The sequence below is a fragment of the Thrips palmi genome, unplaced genomic scaffold (genome assembly GCF_012932325.1).
Source record: "Thrips palmi isolate BJ-2018 unplaced genomic scaffold, TpBJ-2018v1 HiC_scaffold_3, whole genome shotgun sequence".
In the NCBI taxonomy this organism is placed as follows: Eukaryota; Metazoa; Arthropoda; class Insecta; order Thysanoptera; family Thripidae; genus Thrips; species Thrips palmi.
The window spans coordinates 435,659-463,046 of NW_023144630.1; the positions used below are offsets into that span (position 1 = coordinate 435,659).

Genomic DNA, 27,388 nt, shown 5'->3' on the forward strand with positions numbered 1-27,388 from the left:
GAAAAATCATTTTTCTTTTATTAAACGGTGCTTTTCCTTTTTTTAAAACGCTGAAAGACGCTTTTTTTGCGGAAAGCTGTTCCACATGGTCTAAAATGGTCAATCCTTCCACCAATGACAGCAAAGGAGGTGGTCTAATAATTTCAACCAATCATAGCAAGCCAAATATCTTTCCAATACAGTTCTTCAGTTTCTGTTATTTGTATAAAAATATTCGTCTTGTTGGGTCAGTATTTTTACGAAGATGATTTGATGGGGAGATGGGCTTACGCTAACGTATCTCTAGTTATAATACTAGTTATTTGCCACACGTTTCAAGGCGAACCGTAGGGCAAAAGTCGCCTTTGGTGCGCTCGCGAAAGTGTAGCAGACAGCCTCCATCATCTCAAAATAAAAACAATCACAGATATCCTACTTTCTGATGAAAGTGGGTTGTCGAGTTTCTTCCTGTTAAGTCGGGATTTTAATGATCAGACACTTTCTCAGTGAACGTCACCGTAGGGCTAAAGCGTTTTGGTAAGTGTTCGGTATGACTACAGTAGGCTGAAACGCTTTCTCTCGTCCTCGCTCTCAGGCCTAGATGCGAATGTAGATAACTGATTGTGTACTTTTCCGACGCAACAGCGATGCCCAAATGAATCCGAACATTTGTTTGTCAAAATTCGGCCTTCTCTTTTGATTTAAACCGTTTATTTCCTACTGCACAAGGTCTGTCTTCTTCAATAATACATCCTATTAGACGTCTCATCAGTCCTTGTCAATTCAATTGATATTCCCCCATCCAAACAGTGTATAAGTTCTTCCTTTGATATCACTTGCCAAGTCACTGAAAGCTTAATTCTGTTTCCGTTGCACTTACCTTCCCCAACCATATTACTCTGTTGTGTTCTTCTTGTATGTGCTGTACTTGAATTTGGTTATGTTTTGTTTCAGCACTGGGGTGATGAGCTCTTTAGACATGTCGGTGACATTGATAGTGAAAGCGCCTAACCAGCAAATTGAAGATCAAACTATTCAGTGCGATCTCAGCTGGACAATCAAGCATTTAAAGGGATACTTGTCGGAGGTATACCCAAGCAAACCTGTAAGTTCTCTGCATATCAATTACTTTATTTCAAGATTATTTCTGCAAACGCCATACTGTTTTTTAACACATGTTTTTCACATCCAGCGCACAGAAGAACAGAAACTAATTTACTCCGGACATTTACTCAATGATTCATGCACCCTACGTGAAGTTCTGCGTACATATGAAGAAGGTCAAGACCAGCACACAGTGCATCTAGTTTGTGCCAGAAACTCTATGGTTCCTCCGAAAAAGCCAGGTTTGTTAAATACTTTCATATTGCTCATTTATGTGGCCTCACTTACTTTTTAACCTTATTAATTGGTTTTTTTGTGGAATTTTTTTTAGATGCTGCTGGAACATCAAGTGAAATTCGGAGAAGGCACACAGGTGCTCAAGGTGCTAGTGCGAGCAGTGCAGGCGCAAGTAGCAGCAACTCTAGTGTCAATGCCAACAGCAGCAGCGCTGCTAGTAGTTCAAGCAATGTTCCTGACAACACCAGATCCCACTCCAGCCCTTCTGTAAATACACACCCCTCTCAGCCGTCAGGGCCGGAAGGTCCAGCCCCCCCTGCCCCAGATCCTCGCCAGGCAATACCTCCCTTCTACCCTGGACCTCAAATCCCTCCATTTGCTCAGTTCCCACAAATGCCGCCTTACGTCCCTCCTCAGGTCAATCCATGGACACACGCTCAGTATGCGGCGTGGATGCATCAGGCGTATGCGCAGTACATGACCCAGTATATGCAAATGTAAGTCTCGAGCACTATTTGAACTCTGATCTAAACTACCCCAGGTTCATTCGTGTCATAAATATTTTATTTTATTTTCTTGCAAAAAAAGGATGTCTCAAGGATCAGCGAGCCCATTCCCTTGGCAGCTGCCCCCGAATGTCTCAGTGCGTGGCCCACAGCCTAACTTTGAGCAACCTGGTGCAGCCCCGGGCCAAGCAGGTATACTTTTCTTCTCCTTTGCATGTTGTTTTATTCTGTTATTCTATCACGGTTTAATTAAATTGAATGCAATGCCTTGGCACAGGCAATGTGGAACGGGCTGCTGGAGCTGAAGAAGGCGAAGAGGATGAAAATGGAGGCCGAGATTGGCTGGACTGGTTCTACATGACGAGCCGTGCTGCTGCTGTTTTTGCCTTTATATACTTCTACACAACTCCCATGCGGTTTCTGTTTGTCTTCTGCCTTGCCCTCTTGATGTACCTGTAAGTTTCCCATGCAAAATGTGCTTAAATTTCAGTTTGATTTCGTCGTATCTTATGCTTGCTATTTTTCTGTGTCAGGTACAAGATTGGTTTCTTCAGACCTCTTGATGAAATTGTTCAAGTGGTCGATAACAACAATGATCCAGCAAGAGTTGATGCAGCTGCAGCTGCGGCAAATAATGTAAACAATGACAATAACAACAATCACCAGCCCCCTGGCGAAGCGAACCCAGCTGCAGCTGCCGCTGCTGCTGCTGCGGCACCACCTGCACCTGCTGCGCCTGCACCCCATGCAGGTAGGGCACTTGTTCTGTTGCTGTGTTGCTCTTTGCTAGGCAGTTCACCTTGGCTGTACAGTGTTGTTAATTGCTCTTGATTCTTTCCTCTTGTTTGTAGATGGGGCTGAGGGCAATGCCGAAACACCAGAGAATAATGCAGAGGGAGTCGTGCCAGCAGCTGGAGCCCCAGCTCAACCTCCTGTGCCTGACAGACCATCTCTCTTAGCCTTGACGTGGACCTTCTTTACGAGCTTCTTCGCTTCTCTCATACCGGAGCAGCCGGGAGTCATCTAAGTAAGGAGCAAACATTGTTTCTCCGGGGCGCACCCAGCACATCTGTGATCATTGGTTTGGAAGAGCATAGACATACACATCGCTCCTTCTAAGCACTTTAATGTTACCACTCTGGTTTGGTGGTGGTGTCGATGACAGCAACACCATTAGCCAGCTTCATTTAGATTATGTTTCAAATTTTTGAAAATTAGCGATTGGAAATTTTGATTGAGCTTTGGAGAAAGGATCTTTCTTCGGTAATAATAGTAATAATAGTAGTACCTTCCAACAGCACTGTTCTTCCCTGTTTCATCCTGTTATTAGAAATATTTGAAATATTTGAGCTGAAAGTTCTGCAATGATTCCATATTTTTCAGTTATTGTTTATTGCTGGAAGGAGTATTGTTGTAAGGCCCAAAAAGGTTTTTCCCCCCCTTTAAATTTTAAAATCTCAAAGGGTCTTGCTTCTTACATTCCTATCTCATTCAAACTCATTTATTAAGAGGTTAATTTTTTTACTGTTGGAAATGGGATGCTAGATTTTCACTCCAGTGCCAATTCCAAATTTTGAATGACGAAAAAAGCCATAATCTGTTTAGTGAGTTGTGATACAAGAAATTCTTACTGATTATGTCCAATAGCTCTTCTTAAAAATGGGAAACAAAAAAAGAAAACAAAAAAAGTAACGTAGGAGTAGTAAAGATTCTTTTCTTGCTTAAAACAAAAAAAAAGTTAGCTCTTTGAAATCTACTAATCAGATGCCCTTAATTAATGAACATGCTTAATTTGTGAAGCCAAAAATATTCATATCAAAAAGAATATTTATTATAATTTATTGGTTTGTTAGCTTATAATAATGACTCTTTGTAAGTCATTCAATCAAGTGGTTTCTACATACACCATCTCATGTTTTCATTTGAACATTTGCATTATGTATTCCAAAGAAAGGCTGGTCAACATGATCGGTTTTATTTTCTATTGAGTGTGGCAAATATTAATTTCATTAAGGGTCAGTATAAAGCTTTGGAGAGATGTTATTTATGGAAGTCCCCACTTGTGTACTTTTTTCTTTTTGTTGATACAATTAGTTTGTTGTGAGTAACACTGGTGGTATTTGTACTTTTCATAGAGCAGCGCAATGCTGTTATTGCCTGTCTCGCTCCATGTGTTCATGTGATGGGAGGTTTGCTTGGAGTGAGAGTCATTTGGAGATTTGACACTTTGACGACTGAAGTTTTTTCTTCCTCGCGATTCTTACTTTGTTTTTTCTGGGTCATGCATCATTTCTGTAAGGACGAGAAATTTTCTTGCAGTCTGTGTTCTTGTTTTGTTTTGATGTTTAATTTATCATTTGCATATCTAAGGGACCAGTTTTGTAGCCTTCCCTTTTGTTGCCCCTTCTTTCGACCTGTATCTCTGCATGATACTTGTGGACCTAACTAAATTGTAACAAATGCTCTGGCTTGCTGTCTTTGTGTCACGTGTGCATTGACTGCAATGGTCTTGATTTTGTAGCAAAATCAGACTCATAAATTGCAGGCTTAATTATATTATCAATGGTGAAGTTATACCTCTAATTTGCTGGTTTGCTTTGTCTGTGAGCTGAACAGAACCTGTAAACCAATCTCCATGCTCTTTAAGAGGCAGACCTTTTCACACCTTGGAACATACTTTGTAATACTTTTTGGTGAGGATAATGTGCTTGATATCGGCTTGACATGAAGGGTAATTGTAGGTTATACCCATCACACATTCCTTTCAGGACCTTTTTTCCATCCAAGGAAATGCATACTTTTATATGGTGTCTATACTGAGCATCCCTTTTGTAACATGCTTTCCTCTGCTTTACATCGCAGAGGTTGTTGACTTTTGAGGACTTTTTACCTACTTACGTAACAATTACAGTTAGAATTTTCACTTTTGAAAGTAGTAACTAGTCCAACTCTAGAAAATTTGATTCATTTATGTGATTTTCAAAGCTTTTGATGGTTCTGCTCATGGCCATGGTGATAAGTGAATTTAGATTTTTAGTTTGTACCAGTTTTCTCTGTGTGGGAGAGAGTGGTTCGTACAATATGATAAATTATTATTTCTTTGTTGTTAGTTAAAGATCTGTGATAAACATAAAGATCATTGAAAGCAAAGAGAAATTGGAGTGAATGTGCGAGAATGTGTGTCAATGAGTGAATGAAGAAGTGTGTTTTGGAGATATATTTTTATCGATGCATATAAATAATAATAAAATGTTGATGCTTTCTTTCTTGCCTCCTCAAGTCATGGTTTGTCATAAGGAATTATTATTTTCTTGAGTGCCTGAGGAGAGTTATTTAAGAAAGGTACATATAAATTAAATTAAAAGAGGTTCTTTTAATTTTTGTTTGACCAGATTGTTGGCAAATTTGACAGAAAATTAGAATTCTTTATGCCAAGAGTAACTTTCTGTTATGAAATGAAATAGGCAATTTTGTTATCCGTTATCAAGCTGTCATGTTAGCTTCTTGTGCTTTAACTGCGACTTTGTATATTTGTTTGAATATAATTGTATCCCTTAGTTACTGTGTATATTGTACAGTTTGATCAATACAGTGTTATTTTAAAACTTAAAATTGCCCTCTACATTCTCCCTCCTCACACCATCACTCATCATTTCTAATTAAATCGACACCTATTAATTTTCAAATCCAGTTGTATTGTGCCTTTGTACAAATTATGTTATGAAAATGATGCTTCCATTAGGCAATCATACCAACTCTTTCAAACTGCACCCACTGAGTTTGTGAATTGTAGTATGATGGCCTATTGACAAGCTTTACAAACTTACTTAAAATATAAATTTAAATATCTTAATACTGGCAAGGTAACATGCCTTGTCAATGTTATAAACAACTCTTTGGCAGATCCATGGTGTAGATGACCTACATTTCTGGAGAATATATGCCCGTCCAAGTTTTACACGGGCCAAAAAATGGTATTTCTTTCAAAACCAGTCAGTACAATTTTAAGTTGCTTAAAAAAATTAAAAATAAAATTGGTGCATGGAGACAACAAGTAACAAAATGTCTTGTATCTTTCAAAATTTAGCTTCCTATTAAAACACAGCTTCGTTGTTTTTGTGGATTGCAGTCATTCTTGAGTTTTTGTACTCCACGACCCCGTTGTAGCTGCCCTAAATGACTAGATTAACCTGCTTCCACACTTTGTTCGCTGATGGATACACTGTCAGTCGCCAGAGCCTTTCTCCCAATCCTGAAAAACAATATACAAAATTGATTTAACACAATAGGCCTAAACGTCTTAGCTGAAAAAGAATCTCACTTGGATGGAGCTCGAACACCGACCGCTGCTCAGTAGATCAGAAGGCCGGTAGAGGCGGCCAAAACTGTAGATGCGTATTGAGCTCCTTGTTCGCTAAACTGGACTCGAACTGAGCGTGTGACCCCACCAATGGATTCCTCGTTCAGAGAGCAATCCATTGGTGGGGTCCGGTTCGAGTCCCATTCAGCGACACTGGAGCTCAAAACGCGTCTAGAATTTTGGCCGCCCCCACCGGTCTTCTGGCGCACTGTGCGCAGGCCGCAGGGACTCACCGCAGGCGGAGCTGATGCTCTGCTGCCCCTCTAGTTGGTCTTCTTGGGGTCCTTGTTCTCGTCCTTGCTGGGGCCGCGGCCCAGGACCTTGGCCAGCGAGTCCCAGATGCCGCCCATGAACAGGGCGCAGAACAGATTCTCGAACGGCACGAAGGGGTCGTGGATGCCCAGCAGGATGGAGGACAGCTGCAACACCGAGGACAACTGTGAGTCTCTCTGTCTCTCTCGCACTCCTTGGGCGTTCCGCACAGGCCGTGCACTTCTTCCAGTGCTCTGCCAGTGCTGTTGGCTTGTTCACATGGAAGAAGCGCCCGCCGAGTCCCGGGTAGGCAGTCCCGCAACGCACGGGTGCGAGTGGGTTGCCTACCACAAAGGCGCCTGCTAGCGCCTGCGACGTCCAGGGTAGGCAGTGCCGCAACCCACGGGTGCGAGTGGGCTGCCTACCACAAAGGCGCCTGCTAGCGCCTGCGACGTCCAGGGTAGGCAGTGCCGCAACCCACGGGTGCGAGTGGGCTGCCTACCCCTAATTACCATTACCATTAATGGCTAGACCACACATGATAGTATGCCATTTCGGCGCCTGCTAGCGCCTGCGACGTCCAGGGTAGGCAGTGCCGCAACCCACGGGTGCGAGTGGGTTGCCTACCCCTAATTACCATTACCATTAATGGCCAGACCACACATGATAGTATGCCACCTCGGCGCCAGCTAGCGCCTGCGACGTCCAGGGTAAAGGCGCCAGGGCTTCTCTCTCACCTTGAAGTAGACGAAGAAGATGACGATGCCGAAGTACACGAGGGCGTGCGGCGCCGAGATCAGGTCGGTCTTCTTGTCCAGGACGAAGATGATGGAGGCCACGATGCAGGCCTTGGTGGGGCTGCAACAGGGGAGGTACACGTTTACAGTGTCTGCGACTGGCGAACTCGTTTACAGAGTCATAACACGGCCACCGGTTGACAGTGGGGCAGAAGACCGGTGCAGACGTATTTTAAGCTCCTGAGTCGCTAAATGGGACTCGAACCGAACGTGTGACCCCACCAATGGATTGCTCTCCGAACGAGGAATCCATTGGTGGGGTCACACGTTCGGTTCGAGTCCTGTTTAGCGACTCTAAAGCTCAAAACGCGTCTAGAGTTTTGGCCGCCGGCGCGGGTCTTCTGACACCACTGTGAGCTTGGCACTTTAGCACTCACAAGCTGGGCTGCATGAACTCCATGGCGGTGGGGGTCCAGACGCCGCGGATCAGTCTCTCTAGCAGTTTGGTGAATCCCGCGCCGTTACCTGGGCAGAGAGAGGCGGTTAGAGAGCAGCGGAGAGACGCGGCGCACAGTGGGCCAGAAGACCGGTGGAGGCGGTCAACATCTCATGGCCTTTGAGCTCCAGAGTCGCTAAATGGGACTCGAACCGAACGTGTGACCCCACCAATGGATTGCTTTCCGAACGAGGGATCCATTGGTGGGGTCACACGTTCGGTTCCAGTCCTATCTAGCGACCGTGGAGCTCAAAACGCGTCTAGAGTTTCGACCGCCTCCTCCGGTCTTCTGGCCCACTGTGCTGTGGGGGTGTCTCAACCAGGCTGCCTGCAAATGCGCACCTTTTAAGGTTCCGATGAGAATCATAATGATGTAGGCGTTGGGGTAGAGCTTCGCGGCGTGGGTCACGCCGTCGTAAACTTTTTTACACCTGATAGCAGAGAAAAGATACATTCAGTTACAACAAAAACCGCAAAAAAAAACCTCATAAAAACATAGGAAGCTGCACTGTCATTCAACGATTTTGACGTCACAAACGTAAGAAAGTTAATTTTGTCACGTTCGTCTGAAAGTTGATCCACGTCCAAACGAATGTGACATCCTAATTCAACGGCCGTGTCACGTTTATACGACCGGGTATTCAAACGAACGTGACAAAATTAACATCTCAACTAATGTGACGTCACATTAGTCGAATGACAGAGTGGTTGATCGCTTACGAGACACGGTATTCGGTATAACCGGTTCCTGTTTTTTCCCAAGACAAAGACATAGGTAAAGACATAGGCGATTTCCAGGGGGTTCCTGGGAAAACCAAGAGCCCCCCTTTTTTTTTACCGTGGAGTGGTCGTACCTATAGACCTCCTTCATCCCCGAGCAGACGATCTTGACGGGCAGGAACTTGGCGGCCTTGTAGCCGATGTCGAACGGCGTGTAGAAGACGATGTACCACACGATGGTGGCGACGGCGAGCTGGGGAGTGTTCTTGAGCGGGGCGAGGATGGGCTCGCCGAGGAGTCCGTTGCAGAGCATGCCGCCCGCAAAGATGACCAGCATGGTGGACAGCCAGCAGGACAGCGGGTGCTTCCTGGAGAAGGCGTGCGCACCTGCGGACAGTAGACCGGCGTGGTCAAAACCCCGGACGCGTTTTGAGCTCCAGAGTCGCTAAATGGGACTCGAACCGAACGTGTGACCCCACCAATGGATTGCTCTTCGAACGAGGAATCCATTGGTGGGGTCACACGATCCGTTCGAGTCCCATTTAGCGACTCTAGAGCAAAGACCAAAATGTGGTTTGGAAAAATAATTGCAGTGCCGGGACGCCGAGGGAAGCACCAGCCGGGCCGGGGATCGGGGCTTCCGGTTGCCGGCGGCCTCCCCGACAACGACACTGGGGAAAATGGGGGGAGGGGGCAATGGGGTTGTTAGCCGCTTTGCGACACGGCTAGAGAGGGTAGCGGGTACCAGGAGTGCAGACGGGTCGGGGTCGCACAGTGGGCCAGAAGACCCAAGGCGGTCAAAATCACGGACGCGTTTTGAGCTCCAGAGTCGCTGAACGGGACTCGAACCGAACGTGTGACCTCACCGATCGATTGCTCTCCGAACGAGGAATCCATTGGTGGGGTCACAAGAAGGGCAGCCAAAGAAACAATTAAATTGTCAATCAATCAATTAATCAATTCAGTAATTAATTAACGGGGTACGGTGGCGTGAACCCTTCACGTGTGTCCACCCCTCCCTACTTCACCGTGTTCTTTTGTCGGCCCTCCCCCGGTGGTGGTAGCACATGGCACGCCCCGCCGCACCCCGCCATACCCCGCCACGCCCAACCGCGCCGCGCTCTCTGGGAATTAAATTTAGAAGAAAGCTCAGTGGGCGCGGGCTGCCCCTAGGGCCGGCTGGCCGGCTGTGGTGGCGCTACGGCCGCAGAGCCGAACTGCGCGCGCCGCAAGCCGCACGTTCGACATTTCGGCACGTCTTCGGACAGGTGCCGCGCCCGCGGCCAAAACTCTAGACGCGTTTTGAGCTCCAGAGTCGCTAAATGGGACTGGAACAGAGCGTGTGAACCCACCAACGAATTCCTCGTTCGGAGAGCAATCCATTGGTGGGGTCACACGTTCGGTTCGAGTCCCGTTTAGCGACTCTGGAGCTCAGAACCCGTCCCGGGGTTTTGATCGTCTCCACCGCACTGTGTATCGCGTCTCTCCCCTTACCACTGGCCTCTGTCCCTGTCGCACGCATGGGGCGCTCCGTAGTGGCGTGGACAGGCCGACGAAAAGGACTGTTCGGAAATAACGAAAGGAAACAAAAGGCTCGCCGCCGCCATAGGGATTTGCAAAGAAACCCCCGCCGCCGCCCACACCACCCCCTGCCCCCCTCTCCCCCTCTCTCCCTCTGTCAAGGTCGGGGTGGCTAGACACCCACTCTAGGCCCCATGTGTCGCGTGTTCGTCGCAGAACCCTTTGCACACCCATTGCATTGATCGCTAGATTCGATTCTGCCAGACTCATCCGTTATGCCCAATGCCGAACCCGAACTCTCTCTTTCTCTCTTTGTCTCCCTTTCCTACTCCTGAAACAGAAAGATGTCCCACAGAGAAGCGTGGCGTCACTAAGTTGGCCGAAGGCGGCCAAATCCCCGGACGCGTTGAGCTCCAGAGTCGCTAAATGGGACTCGAGCCGAACGTGACCCTACCAATGGATTGCTCTCCGAACGAGGAATCCATTGGTGAGGTCACACGTTCGGTTCGAGTCCCATTTAGCGACTCTGGTCTGGGGCTCAAAACGCGTCCAGAGTTTTGGCCGCCTCCACCGGTCTTCTGGCCCACTGTGGTGCGTCATGGTTTCAGAAAAAAAATGACAGTGAAATGAATTGGCGATCTTGGACGCGCCGTAATCTCGGCTGGTCCTAATCTCCGCTGAATGGCGGGACGGCCAGACACTCTCCCAGACCTCTCGCAACGATCAGCGAGATAAGGTCGGCACACTGATCGACACAAAACGGCAGCGTGAGGCTCCCGTCGCACTCTCGCTCTCCGTCTGAAATTCATGAAACGACAACAAACTTGACTGAACAGTCACAGAGCAATTGCTTCGTGGTTCGTTGTCGATCCTAAGAGTTAGTTACTCGCACACCGAAAACCCAAGTGTGAACCGGTACGCAACTTAAGCGTTCTATGTGAGTGCACACTTAGGTTTGCAGTGAACAGCAACCCAAACTACGTGTGCTGAAACGCCAACAGGGCCGCCTGTATACAACATATGGGGGACTGATTGCTGCCTGAGGAAGGAGATACGTAGATAGCCGATCGTATAGGCAACCTGTGGCGACGCACCCGGCACCCGCCAGCTGGTCCAACGTTACTGCAACCATTTAATTGTGGCGGAAACAATCTCTAACCCCCCTCCCATACACCAGACACAGACGTACAGACAGGCAGACTGACAGGCACACACGCGCGCGCGCGTGGAAAATTATGTTTTGGTGCGACTGGGAAAATCTGCCTACCGGAAAGCTAAAATCTGACTTCGCTTGGAGGACCTGCTTCACTGCCTCCTAGACCAGCCAGCCTCCAGCTTCTTATCTTCTACGCACTGCATCAGTGCACTCCGTCCTGTCTAACTGTCTGTCTGTCTGTCTGTCTTCCTGTCTCTGTGTGTGTGTGTGTGTGTGTGTGTGTGTGTGTGTCTATCTGTCTGCTTGCCTCTGTGGTCTGCCTGTCTGTCCTAGTGTGAGGTAAGGAGAGTAGACTGGGGGGGGGGCTAGTTGGCTCTTTTACAGTCGACTGCGTCGCGCTATCGCACCCACCACACGCCCTACGCGGAGGCTGTGCGGAAGGCGGGGGGACCGGCCATCCGCGAGAAGGCAAAATGGTGGATCCAGAGGAGACGTGTTCAGGGGGTTTTCCAAAAAGTTGCCAACCTACGCCTACGCCCCCCTCTTTCCGGGTCCTAGGCAGGTAGACAGACAGACAGACAGACAGACAGACAGACAGACAGACAGACAGACAGACAGGCAGACAGACAGACAGACAGACAGACAGACAGACAGACAGACAGACAGACAGACAGACAGACAGACAGACAGACAGACAGACAGACAGACAGACAGACAGACAGACAGACAGACAGACAGACAGACAGACAGACAGACAGACAGGCCGACATACAGGCAGACAGACCGGCGGGGCGAAACGATAGCCGGCGATGCGGTTGGTCGCCCTCTCGCCTTGACACGATGGACACGGTGACAGGTGAGGCCGGCGTGGCTATGCACCTCAGTTCCCGCTTTGGTCGCTTCGCTCGATCCATCGCCAAAATTATTGATCGAATTGAGTCCCCCTGGCCAAGAGCACCGCCGATTGCGAACGTGTGACCCCACCAATGGATTGCTCCCCGAACGAGGAATCAATTGGTGGGGTCACACGCTAAGTTCGAGCCCTGTTTAGCGACTCTGGAGCTCAAAACGCGTCTTGGGTTTTGGCCGCCTCCACCGGTCTTCTGGCCCACTGTGCGACGGTACGGCTGAGAATCGCAGCGCAGGTGGGACCGTCTCCGTTGAACGTTTGCCACGTTAACGGCTCGACCGCGCCAAAGTGCCAAAGTGCAGCGGCACGCCTGAGTTCGCGCCAGAGTGCCCACTGAGGTTTCCCAACCGGTGAAACGGGCGCCACTTTCAAAGCAACATTCTGTTACTACAAACAAGATCGACTAAACTCATTTTACTCATTTTTCATAAGCCGTCGGGGTCACGGTACGTGAGGGTTGGCGGTAAAATTCGCTGAACAAGTTTAAAATTCATCCTGCGTGCTGCGGATCGGATTACTTTGTGGGACTTTCCCTTTCCGACTCCTCCCTTGCCCGTATTGTTATTTTGCTGGCAGTATCGTCGAATTTTGTCTCGCTTCTTTTCCGGCGAATTTTCTTTTCTTACTTTGACATACGGATTGGAGCACCTCGCAGCGCGCACGTAAGCACAGAGGCAGACTCAGACTCACAGAGACAGATGGACAGAGACAGACAGACAGACAGACAGACAGACAGACAGACAGACAGACAGACAGACAGACAGACACGCACACACACGGCCTCTAGGACCAACACCTCGAGCAGCCGTGCCAACACATCACGCGCGTGATGTACTACTACACCACGACCTCACACGCTCGCTGAAATTCGCATCTTTATGTCGGGGAGGGGAGAAAGGGGGGAGAGAGGGGGAAAGGGGGTTCCAAGGTAGGGGTCGTGGTAAGTCTATTTGCACCACACCCCTCATTGGCGAGGACTGCGACTGCTGCGAGGGCAACGACCTAACGCCTTATCCGCCACCACACTGTGGAGACGACGTCCCACCAAATCCATTTCCATTGAACCGTTCATTCTGGCTGCGAAGCAGGGGCGGTTCCAGGACTGTAAAGGAGGGGAGGAGCCAAAGGTCAATTGATCCCCCCTCCCCTTCCCCCTTCCTTTTGGCTCCTAGATTGCCGCCACAGAGTTGGGCAAAAAAAGCGACTTTGCCCCTCGGAGTCGGCAAATAAATGCTACTTTGCCTCTGGAAGTAGGCAAAAATGATACTTTGCCCCTCGAAATAGGCAATAAATGCTACTTTGCCCCTCGACGACGTAGGCAAAAGAAAGCTACTTTGCCCCTCGAAGAAGGAAACAAAAGCTACTTTGCCCCCGAAGTTGGCAATAAATGCTACTTTGTCCCTCGAAGTAGGCAATAAATGCTACTTTGCCTCTGGAAGTAGGCAAGAAATGCTACTTTGCCTCTGGAAGTAGGCAAAAAATGCTACTTTGCCCCTCGAAGTAGGCAAAAGAAAGCTACTTTGCCCCTCGAAGTCGGCAATAAATGCTACTTTGCCACTGGAAATAGGCAATAACTGCTGTACTTTGCCTCTTCCTCCGTCCTGCTCTGGATTCGCCACTTATGTACACGAAAGAGCTTTGACCTGGCGCAACTCAAAATAAACAGATAAGTACACAGGAATAAGTTTCTGCAGTGGCCTAGCTCCCTTTGAGGCGATCCCCACCTGAGCCCCCCGCCGAGGAGTTTGAGTTCAGTTGCGAAATGGTTGTGAAATCCCTAGTTCCAAGTCGCATACGACAAAACACGTGCGTGAATGATTTCGTAGGTACGCCGCATCCTGAGTAATTTAATTGTTTTGTTTCTCTGCCGCCTCTGGATAAAAGAGGATAGTATTTCAGCCAGGCGACAATTTCGAGACTAGTGGTCTGAAAAGTTCAGACGGGATTACCGCCATGGACATTAATGTCATTTAATTTCTTTGCCGTATTTTTCCAGGCGACCAGTGCGTATACACACTTTTTTTTCTTTCTTTTTTTTTGTTGGCAAGGTGGTTAGGCCTAAGTACCGGAGGGGTTGTGCCTGGAATCGATTTAGTGGTTTGTATTGAGCGGCCAGGAGGCGCGGCCCAATGGCGCGGCCTGCCACCTGCCACCCCCGGACAGCGTTTTAGAAACGGCTTTCGCATCGGACGGCCACGCATCGGGCGAACCCGTTCGGCCCGGCACGCAGTGGGCCAGAAGACCGGTGGAGGCGGCCGAAACTCTAGACGCGTTTTGAGCTCCAGAGTCGCTTAACAGGCCGCGAAGCGAGCGTGTGACCCCACCCACCAATGGACTGCTCTCCGAACGAGGAATCCATTGGTGGGGTCACACGTTCGGTTCGAGTCCCATTGAGCGACTCTGGAGCTCAAAACGCCCCTAGAGTTTTGGCCGCCTCCACCGGTCTTCTGGCTCACGTGGCCTGCCGCACAAGCTGCTGCATCAGTTCAAACGCCCCCTCCGTTCCCGCGCTGTGCTGCCATTGGCTGCCGCGCCGCCCAGCCGCCGGGAACCACGTGGCCTTGTAGTGTCCCGCCGCGCCAGCGGCTGGAACTGCCGGTCCAGGCCGCGCCGCGCCAGGACCACGCCGGCGACGGCCTCCTCAACGTCCTGGGGCCCTTCCGGTCGTGCACCAGCACGGCGCACTCGTGCAGCACGAAGCCGGCACGGCCGCCGAGGTGTCCAGGACGCTGTCGAGCGTCGCCGGCCGGCCCCTCGTTGGCGGGAAGCTGTGCGGAGCTCGGCGTCGACGGCCACGTGCTGGTGGAGGCCGCGGAGGCCACGACGGGCCAGAAGGACGTTGGAGGTGCCCAGGCACTGCTTGGGCACGGCAGCTTACAGTGGCGGCACGGCCCTACGGCAAGGCCCACGGCCCGGCGTCGCGGCGCGTCGCTCTTGGGTAAAAATAAACCGGCCGGCCGCCGCCAGCCGCCCAGCCACGCCGCCAGCCTGGGCCTGGCCGCCGCCATCCTCCTCCTCGTCCTCCCCGGCCTCGGCCTCGGCCTTACCTGGGCCCAGGTCCTCGCGCACGTGCAGCGCGCAGAGCACGCTGTGCGCGATGTCGAAGTACGGGAACATCTTGAGCTTGGTGACCTGGTTGGCCAGGTCCAGGAAGGCCTCGGGGTCCATGGTGGCGGTGAGGTGCTGACGGCGCGGTCAGGATCGCGACGGCCTTGCTCGCTCCAAGGCCTCTAGCGCCTCAAGCTGGCCGGTGGGCTGACGGAGTGCCTCGCCGGGCGCCTCACGAACTGTTCGCGGCTCGACCGGACCTCCTCGTCCTCGTCCTCGTCCACAGGCCTCGCCAAGCACACTGGCGGCGCCGCGCCACACAGTGTGCCACACAGTGCCGCCGCTGCAACAACAGCAGCTGCAGGCCGGCCAGAGCGGCCAGAGCCCCGAGTGGCCTTCCCCCACCGCCGCGGCGCCCCCCTCTCTCTCTTTCCGCCCCCCGCGTTTCCCGCGCCGCGCGCCCGGGCCCCATGTGCACGGCGACGCCGAGCAGACCGACGCGCCGCCCGGCGTCGCCGCCACCCGCACATGGTCACCGCCGTCCCCGAAAGCACCTGCTGCCTGCGCCTGCACCCAGCTGCACCGCGCCGCTCCTAATGAAGCTCGCTCTGGAGGAGTTCGGGTCGCCGATGAACTGTGGAGGAGGTGAGTTGGCTCTGCACAGTGGGCCAGAAGGCCGGAGGAGGCGGTCGAAATCTCGCGGACGCGTTTTGAGCTCCAGAGTCGCTGAACAGGACTCGGTCCGAGCGTGTGACCCCACCAATGGATTCCTCGTTCGGAGAGCGATCCATTGGTGGGGTCACACGTTCGGTTCGAGGCCTATTTAGCGACTCTGGAGCGCAAAACGCGTCCGGGATTTTGATGGCCCGCTGTGCACTGAAATTCCGGAAGTTAGGTTCCGTCCGCCTGCGTGTCACGGCATTGACGCGGCATCGCCGGCATCACATGACACCGTTCTCGCCAAAAGCGCCACGCCGGCATTTTACAACGCCATCCGCGAGTTGCGTGTCCTGCGTCCTGCACAGCAGTAACAACAACAACAACAACACACCTGCAAAAACAGCAACAACAACTAACACGGCACCAAACGGTGAGATTCCGCCAAAGGCCATAGTCGGGCGAGCACCGCCCGCGCGAGCACGCCAGTGGACCGGCACCACCGCGACGCCGCCATGGAGGCCTGCATAGTCGAGGTACAGGCTTTCTCTTCCGCACTCACGGGGCGTCCCGTGAGGGTGGGAGCGAGACGGTTCCGGCCAAAACTCTCGACGCGTTTTGAGCTCCAGAGTCGCTAAACAGAACTCGAACCGAACGTGTGACCCCACCAATGGATTCCTCGTGCGGAGAGCAATCCATTGGTGGGGTCATACGTTCGGTTCGAGGCCTGTTTAGCGACTCTGGAGCTCAAAACGCGTCTAGAATTTTGGCCCCCTCCACCAGTTTTCTGGCCCACTGTGCTGCCCTGGCCTGGCCAAAACTCCCCTTGGAGGCCCGGAGGACCCAGGGGAGTCCATTGCCTACCTGTGGCTCTCGCGAAAAGGGACTTTCGCGGACACTCCCACGGGAGTTCTGAAGCCCTTCGGAATTCTCCCGCTTCATCGCACTCGCAGACTGATTCCGAGAGTCCTTTTCGTCACCTTATCCCTCTCGTACTCATGGGGCGTCCCGTTTAGGTGCGAGAGAAACAGAGAGAGATGAAAACGACTCCCGGAATCAGACTACAGTGCACTCCGAGCAGGAATCGCGCGGTGCTGTGGAAATGTGGAATTGCATCATCGTACATACATACAAAGTACGTACATAGAGTCCTAGGTCTGATTGAGGACCACCCTCAAGGACACCATCCGCCACCACTGCATCGAATTTAATTTGGATCGCTTAGTGTGGGGCGACACTTCACCCACACCCGAGCTTGCACCTACACTGCAGGTGCATGCGCGAATCTGTTCAAATTGCGTGACGGCGCGAGATGACAATCAAGGCTGCCATGTCGGTACAGTCACGCTGCCGTGTCGGGCACTCCCCACCGAGATGGCGGGCACTGCGTTTAATTTTCGGTGTAGTTACCTAATCGCTTGAATTCAGCAAACTCCGGACGCGTTTTGAGCTCCAGAGTCGCTAAATGGGACACGAACCGAACGTGTGACCCCACCAATGGATTGCTCTCCGAACGAGGAATCCATCGGTGGGGAACCGAGTGGGGAACACGTTCTGTTCGAGTACTGTTCAGCGACTCTGGAGCTCAAAACGCGTCTGGAGTTTTGGCCGCCGGCGCCGGTCTTCTGGCCCACTGTAGAGCGGTTTGCCTCTCTCGCACCTTACGGACAGCTCCGTGAGTGCGACAGAGACGGAGCGACGAAACGGCTGCAGACGTTGCAGATGCACCATGCACCTGCAGCAGCCCGATGCTGATCCGGCCGAGGCGAAGCGCAGAGCGCAGGACGACCAACGACCAGCTCTATCGATCCCCGCGACCCACTTTGAAGGAGAGCGCGGCAAGGCAGGGCTGCCAACCCGCGCCGCTCGCTCCGCGGCGCACAGTGGGCCAGAAGACCGGTGGAGGCGGCCAAAACCCTAGACGCGTTTTGAGCTCCAGAGTCGCTAAACAGGACTCGAACCGAACGTGTGACCCCACGAATGGATTCCTCGTTCGGGTTGGGGTTTCGGTGCCGCGGGTTGGCCGCGCTGCACGTCGGGAAGGCGGACGAAGGGGGCGTGGTGGAGGTAGGCGGGGCGAGGGAAAGCGGCAAGAAAAGGACCCCTGCGTCCTTGTCCGTCCTGCGGAGCCGCCGCCGGAGCGACAAGGACGCGCAACTTTCGGAGGCGGCTGGCGGCTGGTGTAGTCCGGGTCCTGCGGAACTCTGCAGCCCGAACAGCTGAGAGATGCTCTGTGGCGTGTCCGAGTGACGTTCAGGGCGACTTGTGTTAACGCCAGGCCAGGGCCTAAGGCGTCGCCGCCTCTGGCTGCCTCGGCAGGACAGGCCAGGCGGGGCGAAGGGCCGGGCGCAAGGCGAGACACTCGGACCTTGGAGTAATACTCCAAGCTCGGACTGCCACGCCACACTGCCAGAGAGGCGCCTTATCTGCGCCGCATGAGTTCCTAGGGAGGACCCGCCCGGCCAAGATATGACCCCGACCGCGACCCCGCGAGGACTGGTAAATCGCCTGGTGTTCTTTGGCTGCAGTCGTCCTGCAAGCGGTGACACTCTAAGTGCCTCACATGCCGTGTCAGCATGACAACCGGGGCAGTGTGCGAGGAAGTAAATAAACTTCATAACCTCAAGAAGGCTCCCCAAAGTAGATCAATCTAGAAAGTGGAAAGATTTGAAAAAGATTTGCTATTGCTAGTTTAGCTAACTGTCTGGTGGTTTTGTTTCTGATTTGATAGCCTGTTCGAGTTATGTCACTGTTTGTGTTATATGCATTGGGCTATTTTTATCTAGTTTTACTGCTCAGTAATTGTCCGCACGACCCTTGCAAACTACTGATGTTGTCGTTCCTGCTTTGATTGTTTCCAGGACCGCCGTGGTATAAGGCTCCGAAAAAAAGCCAAAGAATCTGACGAATATCTGCCATATCCCTATGGAGATGGCAAGGGCCAATCCAACTTTGCTCTTCCGACTCCAACGTTCCACCTTGTTTTCTTCCTCCTTGGCTTGGCAGTTGTCTTCGGAATTATTGTTTACGTTGAAAAACAGCTCCCAACCCCCTTGATGATTGAGGATGAAGCGAACAACCCAGGAAAATTTATTGCTGAACGAGCAAAGAATACGTTAGTTAACTTAACCAACATTGGTCCCAGAGTGACGGGAAGTTACGAAAATGAAGTACTGGCTGTGAATTTCCTCAAGAATACTATAGAATCCATCATTGAGCAGGCCAGACCCATACACAAAATAGAGCTTGACTTTCAAAAAATCAATGGATCTTTTCCACTTACTTTCCTTGATGGAATGACACATGTCTACTACGATGTACAGAATGTTGTGGTCAAGTTTGGGTCCGACAAAGGGTCTGAACATAGCATTCTCATGAACTGCCATTTTGATACTGTCAGCGATAGTCCTGGTAAGAAAAGATCTTACCAGTTACGGTTTTCTCTGTATTTTGAGCCTTAGTTCTCATCTTTCAATTGATATTTTCATTTGATTTAGGTGGAAGTGATGATGGGGCAAGCTGTGCAGTGATGCTTGAAATTCTGAGACTATTTTCATTATCAAAGAAGCCTATAAAACACAATCTTGTTTTGTTGTTCAATGGAGCTGAGGAAAATTTCATGCAGGTGAGCATACATTCATATTTTTGACCCTTGGTTACTTTTGTGTCACTGAATGATGACTGTTGTATTTGACTGTAGGCATCCCATGGATTTATTACCAAACATAAATGGGCTAAAGAAATCCGGGCTGTGGTAAACCTTGAGTCCTGTGGAGCAGGAGGGCGAGAGGTCATGTTCCAATCTGGGCCAAATCATCCATGGCTAATGAAGGTAAAGCATCTTTTCCTACTCCTTTCTGTAATCAATATTGTAAAAAAATATTGTCTTTAGTGAAATTTGATTTTTCTTTTTGATAGATTTATTCACAAACCGTCGGGTATCCATTTGCCTCATCGCTAGCACAAGAAATTTTCCAAAGTGGTTTTATTCCTGGTGATACAGATTACAGAATTTTCAGAGACTTTGGCGGTGTGCCAGGTGAGACTGCTACTTGCTACTCCAAGTCATTCATAGCTGTCTTAAAACCTGCTTTTCTCTTACCCTTGATTTCTGTGCAGGGCTGGATTTTGCATGGTACCTCAATGGTTATGTGTACCACACAAAGAATGACAACGCAGCCCACGTTCCTCTGGGATCCCTCCAAAGGACTGGAGATAATATGGTTGCTCTTGTTACGGGACTTGTGTCTGCTGACGAGTTGACCAACACAGCACAGCATAAAGAAGGGAGAATAGTCTTTTTTGACGTTCTAGGGGCATTTATCATGTTCTGGTCAATTTTTGCTGGTGATATTGTTAATATTGCCACTCTGCTGCTCTCTGTATACTCCATGTCATCAAATATGAAGGAGGCAATCCACAGAGGTTGGTGTCACTTGCTAAATGCCAGCCAATATTTTTTTGTTGTATAAACTGGTTTTAATTTACCATTTTCTGTTTTCAGGATTAACAAAGAAGCAATACCTGAAGCAGTTGATCTCCTGTGCTGGAGTGGTGCTTCAGTCCTGGTTATTGGCACTCTTTTCAGCAGTTGCGATTGCCCTCACTCTGACTGCCTTGGGTCTCAGCATGAGCTGGTACGCCAAGCCTGTTTGGATTCTTTTCCTGTATGTGTTACCAGCAATGTTCGTCCCAATGATGTTCCTGATGTACAAATCTCAGCAACAACGCAAGGTGAGCAGTATCTTGTTGTTTCTTACCAAAAGTTCCTTTGTGCATTGGTTTGAACATGATTTTAATTGGTTTATATCCATTCCAGACTGTTGTTTCTCCTTGGACATTATTCCAACTTTATTATGATGGGTACCAGCTGGTGTGGTCAACCATGCTCTTACTGTCGACTGTTAGTCGTATTCAGTCTGCCTTCATCCCACTTTTCTGGGTGGTGTTCCCTACTGTAGGAAATCTCATTCGTCTGAAAATTTTCCTTCATTGGCGAGGTGAACTACTGTTTCTTGTTTCAGTAAACAGATGGTGCCAATGCTGCCTTTTCTTTTGTTGTTTTTCTAATGTTCTTTTTGTCCGCTTTTTCCAGACTGGAAATGGCTGCTACTACATGCCACCATGATGTTCCTCCCATTTGTTCAGTGTGCATACATGACTCTAAATGCCGTTCAGCTGTTCATTCCCATCATGGGACGAACTGGAGCTGCGAATAATGGAGAGCTGATTCTTGCTGTCCTTTGTGCTGTCATGTTTAGTTTACTTTTCAGCTACATTGTAAGTATATCTCTACATTAACTGATAGAAAACTGAAAATGTTTCATGTTTGACAAAGCAACTTTATTGATCTTATTTGTCTTTTTTTTTTTATTTTTAAGATTCCAATGATTCTGCTGGTTAGGAATCCAAGACAAGTGCTTTCCCTTCTAGTTGGCATTTTTATCGCTTCCCTTGGAGCCCTTATGTTCACACCATTAGGCTTCCCATACTCTGGGGATCCAGCCGGCCTGGCTCAACAAAGATTCGCAATACTGGTAAAAAAAATGTTAAATCCATTTGAAACCATAGCTGAAACTATTATCATATCGAATTTAATTTTGCTATTTATAATATTTTCCTTTCAGCATGCTGAGAGATCATTCCACAACATCAATGGTGAATTGACTAATCGGGAGTCAGGGTTTTGGGTCGTTGATTTGGACGTCAACAGTCCTGCCACCGTGAAAGGCATTGTGCCTGAGTTTGACAATGCTGTACCTGTCACAAAGGACTGTGAGACATACTTGTACTGTGGCATGCCTTACTTTATTCCCATTCTTTCTTTCATTTGGTAAGTTACACTCTCGGTTCTGTTTTTTTTTTATCTCAATTCATTAATCTGGGTATCTTGCCTCATAACATTTTTTACTTTGACAGGAAAACCCATTGGATTAAAGGGCCAGAAATAGATGTCCCTATTAATACCACATTTAAGCTTATGTCTCGGACGGCGGTGTCACAGTCTGTCCAAAGATTAAGTTTTCATGTTACTGGCCCAGATCACATGGGCCTCATGGTGTCACCAGTTAAAGAAATTGAATTACTCCGATGGAGTATGCTCAGCGACCCACCTTTGGCGGGACCCAAATGGAATGGCAGGGAGACATACTTTGTGTACTTTTCCTATGCTGATAAACCCAGGCCATGGATCTTTACACTTGACCTCAGGGTATGATTTTGTCATATCAGGTTTGCTTGGACTGTTTGTATATGTTATCTCAACTGTCTTCCATCATGTTTCCAGGTTCCCGATGGCTGGGATAAAGCTGTTTTAGATATTGCTTTGACCAGCCACTTCGTGCACGGCCCACATCAAAAGTCCAAGCCGTTTAAGAAGTTGGTGGAACAATTCCCAGCTTGGACCACAGTCACCGGGTGGCAAGCAACTTACAAGTCATTTATCGTTTAGTGCCATTTACTACTCAAAGCCTTTGGTTTAGATTCAATTCATTTTAAATTTTATTTTCAATTAAACTTTTAAAGCTTGGCCCTTTTTGCACTAGGGTGATGTTACTGAGTTGTGTTTCTCAAGTTAAATGATGCAGAAAATTTCCTTGAATCGTTGAGCTTTTTTTTTACAGTAGTTGTTTTTAAAAATTGTTTTTAAAATGATGTGACTTTCAATCTGCGGTGTCCCACATCTGTAACTCATTTTGTGCTTTTTGGAAGTGAGACAACAATCTGCATTACTCAAATGCATTTGTGGAAAATTTTTAGCTGTCATTGGTCCAAGATGTAACATGTCTTCTCTCTATATGAATGTCAGTGAAGTGAAGTCTGACTGCAGCAATTGTATCTAAACCTCTGGGTTTTTGCTTAAGACTGCATACTGTCTGCATATCTGGTTTTGGTTGCCACCTGCCTAAATTGGGTACTAGGTGAAAGAATATTGTTACTGTGGTGATTTCCATCTATTATATCTGTGATAGCAGTTATTCACTTTCGTTATTGTAAACTAGAAGAGCTTTAGGTTGTGACATAATGACCTGCAGGGTTCTCTTGCTCTATAAACAGTTGATCGTTTAAATGTGGCCTAAGTGTTCAATAATTCTCTCAAATGTGTCAATGTCTATCAAATATGGTGAAATCTTCCTTTTGTCATTTTACACTTACTGTAATTACTTTTTGAGTTGTCTTTTTGTTTTTGTTTGAACCCGTTGAAAATTTATTCATCCTCCAAAGTAGCTTGTTGCATTTCGTAAGATATATTGTTTCTTTTCTGAGATTACCGAGCAGCTTATGAACTTATATTCTAGAGGCCATCTTAATTAAGGTTGTGGTGGTTCTGAGTTTATATGCGTAAGGGTTTCATAAACCTCATGTTTGTACTTAGCAATTTAATTATCTGAAAGTATATGTAGTGTTGCAGTTTAGACATTCCTGTCTTTCTAGTTTAGCTGTAGATTGGAAGTTTGAGAATTACATTTTCTTGTGACTGATATCCATTTGCTGTTCATGGCTATGGTTTTGACTTTTCCTTTCCCATTTTTAGTGTAGTAGTGTTTTACATGCCTCTGTGCCTTCTCTATTTCAAGGGTTACCAAAACATTACTACATCAGAACTTTGTGGTCTTATATACTTTTATATACTAGTCTTATAATTTCTGTGTTATTTAGCTTTATTCAATTCCTAAACTCTTATTTATCACAGGTGTGCTCCTAAATATTTCCTGAAAAAGAAAAAGCAAAACTTCTGCTCTGATAAAAAAATATACGTAAGCAATTTTCCCAGTGAGCACAATTTGTTAAGACTGGTTGAGATCAAGTTGTCACTTCTTGAATGCAGAATAGTGTGTGATCATTGTTTGTATGATAGTTTTGGACGTCAGTGTTTATAGTGATGCTAGAATTAAGACATAAGTACAAACACCTTTATGAACTACCTTTCATAATATATCTGTTTAATATTCTGACCACAGTTGATTGCATGGAAGGAAAGCCATGTCAGTGGCACTGTCTGAAATAAATTAGAATAACAACAACAACACACACAAATTTGGCCTGTTGTGTCGTGTTTGTTCTGAAATTATTTTTCTTTTGTATAGGAGCATGTGTAGTATGGGGTGTTACCTGTAATGGTGTCTCTATGGTTATGGCTATGTACATTGTATACATCTCTGGTCCAGCTCAATTATAATTATTTTAATAGGTAAATTATAGCAGTGTATCAGGAAAAAAATGCTATAAAGTGCCTTAATATCAAAGTATTTTTACTGCTCGAAAACACCTAAGAGTTTTAGACTAGTGATTTAGTCAGGGTTCTTGTTCTTGTTATGTTGTTGGGGAGTAGACTATGAACAGTTCCTCTCAAGATCAAATTTTGTGATCGTTATTTAGGAATGTGGGTTTTACAGTAAGAATCATGAGAAGGGAATTTTATTGTGATATGTCAGTGTATTGAAGTAGAGCACAAATGCCATCTCATGATGAACTTGTTTGTCACCTATATCACTGTACACATTTTTTAAGTTGAAGCGATTTTCAAAAGTTAAGCTGTATTGTAGTTGTAGGTGTGTCTCTTGTAATTATTTATTAGTATTTACAGCCACAATTTTCTTCCCTCAAAAGATTCTGACCTGAGGAGTGACAGGGTTTAAATTTTAAATCCGTTATATAACACAATGTCTCTGACTTTGAAAATTTCTTGCTGTATTCAACAGTAGCCATGGATTTGTATTTCATGAAATACTCATCATAATACCATTATGTAGAAAAAGTGAATGCAATGGATTGATCCAATCATATGATTCAAATGAATCATGAAATCACCTCATGTGAGACATCAAAAAGGATTTTGATCGGGCTCAGCACAGAGCTTGCAAAACAGTCGAATAGATTCCGTGTACTTCCAATGGTGGTCTGTAGGCATCTTATTGTCATTATCCTCTTTTATCATGCTGCTTTTATGTGATAACTTTTGCATTTTGGAAAGGTTCAATAAATGGATTTGAAATATTCGCGGCATCTTGTTTTCATGTGGGGAGGGGCAGCAGTGCTGCAGTTGCCTGGCAACCGGCGAAGCACTTTGCTTCAAAGGAACATGGCGGCTGGCCGCTGTTCACAACACCTTATCATGTTTTGAAACCACATTTTTTTCCCTCAAAATTCCTCCGTGCTCATTTCAAACTCTAGTAACTTAACGGTTCGCGGCGCGTGCGTGCGCGTGCCATGGCAAAATTGGCGAGGCGTGACATATCGGCAAGCCTCCTCTCGGCAGTGGAGTGACAGGTACGTCCCTCGCACCTTGACTACCTTGTGAATGGAACGCACAGTGGGTCAGAAGACCGGTGCCGGCGAGCAGAACTTTAGACGCGTTTTGAGCTCCAGAGTCGCTAAACAAGGCCTGAACCGAGCGTGTGACCCCACCAATGGATTCCTCGTGCCTGTTTGTGACCAGATAGGAACTCTACAAGCGCGGGAACGCGTTATTCACGCAGGCACTGTCGTGGCCACAGGGGCAAGGTAGGCCACCGTCTGCACACCGGTGTGTAGCGAGGCTGCCCAGAGGCCTACCTCGCAGGCGCTACAAGCGCCGAAAGACAGTGTTTTGGAACCGGTGCGCCGGACCGCGCAGCCGCAGCGTTTCTCCCATTACCATTAAGGGCTAGACCACACATGATCGTATGCCATTTCGGGCCCGACACATGCCCGCCTGCACTGCAAAACGAGACATGGCCGTCCTTACTAAGGTGACACTTTATCCCGGCGGAGAAGAACCACCAACGGCTACGACTCCCACTCGCAGTATGACCCAAGGGCTCCAAGCCAGGGATTGCATGACACCCTGCATAATGACACAGTGCTATAGTTAGCTCAGTATTACTGCACATAACACAGTGGGCCGTAGAAGACCGACGGAGGAAGCCAAAATTCTGGATGCGTTTTGAGCTCTAGAGTTGCTAAATGGGACTCGAACCAAACGTGTGACCCCACCAAGGGATTCTTCGGAGAGCAATCCATTGGTGGGGTCACACTTTCGGTTCGAGTCCTGTTTAGGGACTTTGGAGCTCAAAACGCGTCGAGAGTTTTGGCCGCCTCCACCGGTCTTCTGGCCCGCTGTGCGGCATTTCTAATTTTTCATCGATTGCCGTTCTTCGGTCCTCCATCCTCAGCGCTCCCCGTCATCGTCGCCCTGACCCCCGTCGAGGCAGAAAGCAGACATGTCTCGACCGGAAGGCAGAAGTAGCTCCGCCAATTCGGACTCGGTGGCGGAGAACGGACCGGAAACGAGGAAAGACACTGGACCGGAAGTGGCGCCGGAAGTGACACCGGAAGTGGCGCGGGAAACGAACGCTGCGCGGGACGCGGCCCACCACGACCACGCCCAGCGGACCCCGGACGAAGACATGTCCGGGCAGGACGCCCCGGACACGGCCATGGTGAGGCTGCAGTGCAGACTCATTTCCAGAGAAGTCTTCGTCGCTCTGTCTCACTCACACCCATTAGTGCGAGAGAGACATATCTGTCACTCTTTCTCCCACCTACAGAGCACGCACAGCGGGCCGGAAGACCGGTGGAGGCGGCCACAGACCTGGACGCGGTTTGAGCTCCAGAGTCGCTAAATGGGACTCGAACCGAATGTGTGACCCCACCAATGGATTGCTCTCCGCACGAGGAATCCATTGGTGGGGTCACACGTTCGGTTCGAGCCCTGTTTAGCGACTCTGGAGCTCAAAACGCGTCTCGAATCTTGGCCGCCGCCACCATCGGTCCTCTGGCCCACTGTGCGAGTCCCTTGGCGGCGCTCTCAGTCCATGGTTCCGGCAGGAGTTGGAGGCGGCCCCGGGGACAGCCGGCGAGATGGACGCCGCGGCACAGCCTCCGCAGAACGCCGCGGCGGCCGGCGTGGCCGAGGGGCTGCTGCGCGCGCCGGGACCGCCGGCACAGTCCGGACAGTCCCCCGGGCCCAGCGGCGTCAGCCTCATGCCCTTGTCCACCAGCAGCATCCACTCGGGCATCGCGTCGGTGGAGCTCATGGACGTGGTGACCACGGGCAGGACCAGGGTGCCGGAGGACCTGCTGCCTCCGCGATCGGTGAGCAAGCCTGCAGAGCTCGTCAAAAAAAAAAAAAAAAAAAAAAAACGACCAAATAGGCTATAGGCCAGCCGGAGAGGCCGCTTGGAGAGGGCCGTGAGTGGCCCGCCCGGGGATGGGTAGTATCGCACCTTTCCGCGTGTTATGAGGGTGCCACAGTCGGCCAGAAGACCGGTGGTGGAGGCGGCCGAAGTTCGAGACGTGTTTTCAGCTCCAGAGTCGCTAAATGGGCCTCGAACCGAACGTGTGACCCCACCAATGGATTGCTCTCCGAACGAGGAATCCGTTGGTGGGGTCACACGTTCGGTTCGAGTCCCATTTAGCGACTCTGGAGCTCAAAACGCGTCTGGGACTTTGGCTGCCTCCACCGGTCTTCTGGCCCACTGTGAAGTGGGCAACTTGAGACTGAGCGAGAGGCCGGCGCCAGGCGGCGCTGGCGGCGCACTCCACCATCTCGTTCGAGGTCGTGGAGGACATCCAGGTGGCGCACCCGGCCTTCCGGCAGACGGGGCCCGGCCCCGGCCACGGCACCACCTCGCCAGCGGTGAGTCGCAATCACTTTCCACGCCGTCGACGAGGTTAGCATCGTCTACGGCCAGTGGCGGATCCAGAGGCGGCCTGAGAGAGAG

The 27,388-nt window shown here is 49.4% G+C and overlaps 3 protein-coding genes across 6 annotated transcripts; 2 read left to right on the plus strand and 1 right to left on the minus strand.

Annotated features, from left to right (window-relative positions):
- The first annotated feature begins 74 nt into the window (after window positions 1-74).
- LOC117648562 (homocysteine-responsive endoplasmic reticulum-resident ubiquitin-like domain member 2 protein) lies at window positions 75-5,431 on the plus strand. 3 transcript variants are annotated; one of them, XM_034391091.1, is made up of 8 exons: window positions 75-226; window positions 934-1,084; window positions 1,172-1,325; window positions 1,415-1,817; window positions 1,909-2,018; window positions 2,104-2,281; window positions 2,360-2,577; window positions 2,678-5,431. In XM_034391091.1, the coding sequence occupies exons 1-8, from the start codon at window positions 96-98 to the stop codon at window positions 2,851-2,853; spliced, it is 1,521 nt and encodes a 506-aa protein (XP_034246982.1). In that variant the 5' UTR covers window positions 75-95; the 3' UTR covers window positions 2,854-5,431. The 3 variants fall into 3 exon arrangements, with proteins under 3 accessions (XP_034246982.1, XP_034246983.1, XP_034246984.1); XM_034391092.1 differs by lacking the exon at window positions 75-226 and adding an exon at window positions 237-516; XM_034391093.1 differs by lacking the exon at window positions 75-226 and adding an exon at window positions 556-708.
- Window positions 5,432-5,500: 69 nt separating this feature from the next.
- Window positions 5,501-15,354, minus strand: LOC117648565 (trimeric intracellular cation channel type 1B.1). The gene is made up of 7 exons (XM_034391098.1): window positions 15,026-15,354; window positions 8,526-8,778; window positions 8,014-8,102; window positions 7,613-7,700; window positions 7,176-7,296; window positions 6,420-6,605; window positions 5,501-6,078 (listed from the first exon to the last, which is right to left on the minus strand). Exons 1-6 carry the CDS (start codon window positions 15,144-15,146, stop codon window positions 6,450-6,452), a joined length of 828 nt encoding a protein of 275 aa, XP_034246989.1. The 5' UTR covers window positions 15,147-15,354; the 3' UTR covers window positions 5,501-6,078; window positions 6,420-6,449.
- Window positions 15,355-17,778: 2,424 nt separating this feature from the next.
- On the plus strand, window positions 17,779-24,682 carry LOC117648091 (endoplasmic reticulum metallopeptidase 1-like). Of its 2 annotated transcripts, none has more exons than XM_034390300.1 (13): window positions 17,779-18,182; window positions 18,545-19,094; window positions 19,181-19,308; window positions 19,384-19,515; window positions 19,602-19,722; window positions 19,803-20,108; window positions 20,188-20,417; window positions 20,503-20,683; window positions 20,779-20,963; window positions 21,065-21,220; window positions 21,311-21,516; window positions 21,603-21,894; window positions 21,970-24,682. In XM_034390300.1, the coding sequence occupies exons 1-13, from the start codon at window positions 18,153-18,155 to the stop codon at window positions 22,132-22,134; spliced, it is 2,682 nt and encodes an 893-aa protein (XP_034246191.1). In that variant the 5' UTR covers window positions 17,779-18,152; the 3' UTR covers window positions 22,135-24,682. The 2 variants fall into 2 exon arrangements, with proteins under 2 accessions (XP_034246191.1, XP_034246192.1); XM_034390301.1 differs by having other exon boundaries at window positions 18,146-18,286.
- The last annotated feature ends 2,706 nt before the right edge of the window (window positions 24,683-27,388 follow it).